The sequence below is a fragment of the Physella acuta genome, unplaced genomic scaffold (genome assembly GCF_028476545.2).
Source record: "Physella acuta isolate Inbredline_101_S28 unplaced genomic scaffold, ASM2847654v3 ptg002156l, whole genome shotgun sequence".
In the NCBI taxonomy this organism is placed as follows: Eukaryota; Metazoa; Mollusca; class Gastropoda; family Physidae; genus Physella; species Physella acuta.
This window is the reverse complement of record NW_026733657.1, coordinates 31,693-37,689: the sequence shown is the minus strand read 5'-3', so window position 1 is coordinate 37,689 and position 5,997 is coordinate 31,693. Positions and strand designations below refer to the sequence as shown.

Here is a 5,997-nt window from a genome sequence, read left to right as displayed (position 1 = left end):
GAGGGGTAGGGGGAGGAGGAGGCAAACTTAAATTTCTTGGGGGGGGGGAGGAGGATGAACTAAAATATGCTGTCTACACCCCGCTGTCGCTTTTTCGTTGTCTTTAATATTTATTATCCAATAACAACCCTACTAACTACTTATAGTTGAATATTAATTATAGATCAACATCATACTGCATTGAATATTGTATCTTACAAAAATAAAAATTCACATTAGATTCATTTAGGTCAAATATTTCTATTTGACTTGATATCTTATATCTAATCTATATTAGATATCAATATTTCTAGTCTGCTGTAGATTAATATTAATCCAAATGCGCAGTCAACATTTTAAGTTTTCTCACAAATCAAACTTGTTTTTTTTTTTTACATCCAGGAGTGATAACTCTAATAATTTCCAATCGTAAACAAATCACCGTCATAACCTAAGATCATTTCTAGATCTATGATTCTAAAACTCTAAATAAAATAAGTTTCAAGTAGATTCTACACTGTGCAAATACTAAAAGAACAAGAACATAGATCTAGATCTAGGTAAAATCGATCTACCTTTTCTTTCACTTCTTGAAGGTGCTTTGCAGCTTTAGCAGCTTTAGTTTATAAATTTAATTATTTTAAATGTTTAAAATTAATTGGTAATCTATAGAGTATAGACTATCGTTTTGGGTACGTAAAATCGCCAGCGATTTGTAATGTGAAAAACAGGTGACTCCTTAAATTTTAATAATTATTTCACATTTTGAGGAGAATTTATGTATTAAAAAATTCAAAAATGTTTCCTTGATTCATTTATGTACCTGTTTTTAAACAATTGAATTAAAACTTTTCCGTAATAAATGAAGACTAGTGATGTTTCCAACAGATGCAACCATGCTCATTTACTATAGCAGCCATCTTGTCTAAGTTTTATTTTTATAAGCTTTCAGGGGGAAGCCACTCTATTTTACAAATGGCTGCTGTTTATATAGCAAATCTTGCTCTCAGACACTGCTGTTTAATGTTAATTTCTGGCCTATATCGATATATTTAGCCATTGATTTAGGTTTATTATTCATTTATCTATAATATTTGACACAAAAGTATGACAATATACTTCTATTAAAGCCTTGACAATGAGGTAACGTTTTCGTACATAAATAGCCGCGGTCGATTTTACGTACCCAAAACGATAGATTACCAATTAATTAGTATGTATTAAATACTATTAAATGTATAATTAGTAATTAGTTAGGCCTAATAATTTTTAATTAGTATTATTAATTAGGCAGGCCTATTTATTATTTATTTAATAATTAATTAGGCCTATTTATTTAGTATTTACTTTATTTTTGACGATACGATACGGCACGCCGATACTAGATCTAGATCTAGATTCTAGATCTAGAATCCAGTCAACACTAGTCAACAGTTTTTCACAAGTCAACTGTAGTTAACACTTTTTCTGATCTAGCCAATCTAGATCTAGATTAGATCTAATTATTCTAAATAGGAAAATAAAATATGATGATTTTTTTTCAAATTCAAAACTTGATTATTCTTATCTTATAATGATAATCTTATGACTTATTTAAAAATATACTGACTGATCTGATCTATGAATATTATGCTGCATGCACAAGTCAATATGTGAGCCATACCATAAATCAACAATTCAACAGGCACTACTACTGTCACCACTGTGTTAAAAAAACGAAAACATTTAATTAAAAAACAACATAATGAATATTATTATTATAATATATTAGTAAATAATAAGTAAATATTATTTACTTATTATTTACTGATTACTTCGTCTTTCAGAATTTTGCAAGCATTGTATTTTCCATTTCTAGGAATTGTTCTCTTTGTAAATCCGGTTCAAAACCAGAATTGCTCAACTTGGCATTGCAAATTATGCAGTTGGGACGCTGACTCCCACCAAGTTCCGTTATACATGCGAATCCATATTTTACATATTTTTCCGATCACTTTCAGTTTTTAGCTCGACATAGTTGGTATAAAGGGATCACATACAAGAAACAAATCACTTGACATACCATCATGACATTGACAGTCACAATGACACTACTGGCCTACATTATATAAAGAAAAGGATGCTAACAACAGCACATATATACACAATCAATGCACATTTGTATAGGTGATTTAAGGTTTAATTACTTCACCTTTTTTTAATTATTAGGTTGCCGACTTTCTTCTTGACAGAGACATGAGAGGAGATTCACATTAGGTTTAGGAAACTTAGATTTGTTATGTATCTACCCACTAGATATCTAGTACTACTTGGTAGCCTACTATTGTTAACAAAACCAAGTTGTAGGGTTAATTGATTACAAATGGTAGCTGCAGTGAGGTTAATTCAATTAGTAATAAAACAGATAGTGTTAGTTACCCCACAAGTTAAAGACAGTTACAAATACCATGGGCGTTTCCACCCAAGGTCTTCGTCGAAGTGTTAGTTACCTCACAAGTTAAAGACAGTTACAAATACTATGGACGTTTTGACCCAAGGTCTTCGTCAGCATAAAACAGTCTGGTTACAGATTAGACAGAAAAGACAAACAGTAACACAATTTTGGACTTAGCTCGACAGTGAAAACACGCCTTGTCTATATGCACAAATACTATTGACATTAACTGAATAGACATTTTTCACATGTGTTTTAATTTTTGTGTTAGGTTGTGTGATTGCTGTGCACATTTCTAAGTATCAATTGCTCATTTCTCTCTTTTGAGTGCCTTCCGTATATTTATATTAACCAATGTAAAAGATCATAATTAGAACTTTATTAACATCTTATTTATGCTGTTTGCTTAAAGAGGTCAATGGTCAAGTTATCAATATTTTGGTTCTGTTTCAGATTTAGATTTGATTGAAGAAAATGCTTAATGCTTCACATATAGTGTCAGTTAAATGGCTTAAAGACATCCTTTCAAGCTCATCCAAGTTTAGAATTTTAGATGGTTCATGGCACCTGCCCAATACAGGTAGAATAGCTGCAAATGAATACAAAGAAAAACATATCCCAGGAGCTTTATTCTTTGACATTGATGAATGTGCTGACAAATCAACCAACTTACCACATATGATACCATCCCCTCAAGAATTTGGTGACTATGTTGGATCTCTGGGAATTAACAATGATACTCAAGTCATAGTGTATGATAATAACCCCCAATTTCCCATATTTTCTGCACAACGAGTTTGGTGGACTTTTAGATTGTTTGGGCATAAAAAAGTATGCATCTTAGAGGGCGGTTTGCCTAAATGGTTGTCTGATGGAGGGCAGACAACTAATGAAACTGTTTCTGTGTCAAAAGAGAAGTTTGTTGTACACTTTAATAAACATCTGGTTAAATCTATTGAAGACATCAAAAGAAATATTGAGAAGCCTGAATTTACTTTAGTGGATGCAAGACCAGATGGGCGTTTTAAAGGAGAAGCTCCAGAACCTCGTCCAGGTAAAATCAATTTTAATTAAGTAGAGCAGTACCATATGGCCTAGCAGTAGAGTGCTAGCCTGCTGACCCGAAAGTCTTGAGTTAGAATCCTGGTTCAGTCAATAGAGCGTTCCTGAATCCACCCAGCTCTGATGGGTATAACTGACATCAGGAAAAGAAAAGGCCACCGGGCATAGTGCTGACCACATTATCCCATCATATGCAGATTGTTCACAAAAACAGGTGAACTTTACTTCACTTGCCCCATGGACAGTCAGGTTTGAAAAGGGGACTTGACTAGTGCAGCCCCATACCACTGCTGGCTATGAAAGCAATTTCCAAGAACAGTATGTTTTCAGAAATTAAAAACATCTCTTATCCCTAACACTGAACTGAGGTTAAATCACAGAAAAGGAAAATCATTACAGAGCCCATTATTCATTATTTTTTTGGCACATAAACCTAGCACTGATTACAGAAGATCTGCTTTAACCTCCACTCCTCATCCATGACATAATAACTTAGTGTAGTGTAATTATGTAGTGGTCAACATTTGTTTTATCTTTTTAAACCTGTTACAGCAGAAGCATAGTGTAGTGACCCCTTCTGGTATCAAAACTGAATATATAATCTTTTCCCTTACATACCAAAGACACATGGGGCAGATGAAGTAGAGTTTGGCAGTATTTTCATCAACTTACAAAAATTGTAGTAAAGCATAAAAGACAAACACACACACAGACATACTTTCATTTTTATGTATAATCTAAGATATTGCCAGCTTATAATGAAACAAGTTGCACACACACAACTTTTCCTTAATCTTAAAATTACAGTGTAATAGTAATAGCCTTAATTGAGCATTCTGTATTAAGTTAGAAAAACTAAACTTTTAAGCTACTGTAACAATTAACAGTTTTATATTGATTAAACTTATATCAAGCGTCAACACATTTTATATTTGTACAGTTGGTTTCTTTTCAAAGTCATAAAGGCTGTATAGCTTTTGATCATAGAAGTTTTTTCAACTTTAGCAGATATAGTCTACTGGTTTTAACTTTTTTTTTTTTTTGGAATAGCACCCCATTTATATGCATAAATCAAACAATATAACTCAGCAAGCTTATGTTCAATTTAATACGGTACTCGGGCAGATGAGGCTCGTTAGCTGGGGACAGCCACTCTTCTAGGATAGACAACTCCAAAATTAAACAACTGCTGCCTTGTAGTTTGTTCTTGGTTGGACAAAGGCTATGGAAGCAAATCCAAAAAGCAAAGCAGGCTGAAATCGGAGTCAATGGCCTCAATGGCGCATAACCAGTTGACACGTAATGCTTAATTGTGTTGAAGGCGTGGTCGAGTCGGCAAAAAGTTCATGGTTGATAAATTCGAACAAAGTCTCGAGTTCAAACCCACTGGCAGATAAATCTCGATCCCCTTCAACACTAATAATTAAGAACGAAGAAGAAGAAGAATACGGTAAAAATACTGTTGATGTATTATAATTGTTTCATATCTCTTGCTAGATACCAAACCTGGGTGCATAGTAAACTCCATCAATATTCCATTCATGAATACAATGAATTTAAATGAAAGAAAAATGAAAACACCTGAAGAACTAAAAAAACTGTTTCAAGATTCTGGAATTGACCTAAATAAACCTTTGGTTGCTTCCTGTGGATCAGGTATGAATTAATTTCTTTTTAGGTTTGGTGTATGTGGTATGCAGGCTTTTGAAACATCAAAGAGCACACACTGCTTTTATTTATCTAACATCTGTTTTTAAGACAATGTGGCTTACGTGCCCTGAATTGCCAGTGACATTTTTTCAATCTGTAATATGTGTGAAGCTCTGACTGCAGGCTTAAATTGAGATCACTGATATTTTTTTTCTTCTCTATTGCTATTCATGATGTATATTTGATGCCTGTTAGTAGTGGTGTTTGATGGTACCAAAGACTAACAATCACCTTAGTAGAACTTCATAATGCTGTCTATTCTACACCCAGCATTACCCACATTTCTTTGAAATTTACAGCATACACTCCCATAAGATCATCCATTCCCAGTTAACAATGCCTGATCAAAAACAAACATTTCTATCTGGCAGGAATCTCTGCATGTATTCTGGCACTATCTGCAGCCATGCTGGGTAAAGAAGATGTGGCTGTCTATGATGGCTCATGGACTGAGTGGTACCACCATGCACCTGCTCAACTCAAACTAAATGTTCCTAAGTAAACTACAAGTTTGTCATTTTAAAATGTCTAGGTCAAGTATTATTCAATGCCTACATGATTAAGATATATTTATTAATTTTTTTAAAAAAGTCATTAGGCTCTGACCTTGAACTTGCAATTTGTTTTCATGCTTTAAATTGTTATCTATATGAACAATTGACATGGTAATCTTTATCAGTTTAGTTACCTTTTCCTCACTATGTGCATGCTGGGATGGTATTGAATAATCTTTATAATACAACCTCATATTCAAAATAAATTAAGGTCATGTAAATCAACAATTAAACTAAACAAATGATTCATTTCTTGTT

At 33.2% G+C, this 5,997-nt stretch overlaps 1 protein-coding gene across 3 annotated transcripts; it reads left to right on the top strand.

Moving 5' to 3' along the window:
* Positions 1 to 547: 547 nt before the first annotated feature.
* LOC131932384 (3-mercaptopyruvate sulfurtransferase) lies at positions 548 to 5,997 on the top strand. Of its 3 annotated transcripts, none has more exons than XM_059289308.1 (4): positions 548 to 575; positions 2,867 to 3,467; positions 4,973 to 5,131; positions 5,557 to 5,997. In XM_059289308.1, the coding sequence occupies exons 2-4, from the start codon at positions 2,888 to 2,890 to the stop codon at positions 5,685 to 5,687; spliced, it is 870 nt and encodes a 289-aa protein (XP_059145291.1). In that variant the 5' UTR covers positions 548 to 575; positions 2,867 to 2,887; the 3' UTR covers positions 5,688 to 5,997. The 3 variants fall into 3 exon arrangements, with proteins under 3 accessions (XP_059145291.1, XP_059145292.1, XP_059145290.1); XM_059289309.1 differs by lacking the exon at positions 548 to 575 and adding an exon at positions 1,987 to 1,999; XM_059289307.1 differs by lacking the exon at positions 548 to 575 and adding an exon at positions 2,019 to 2,145.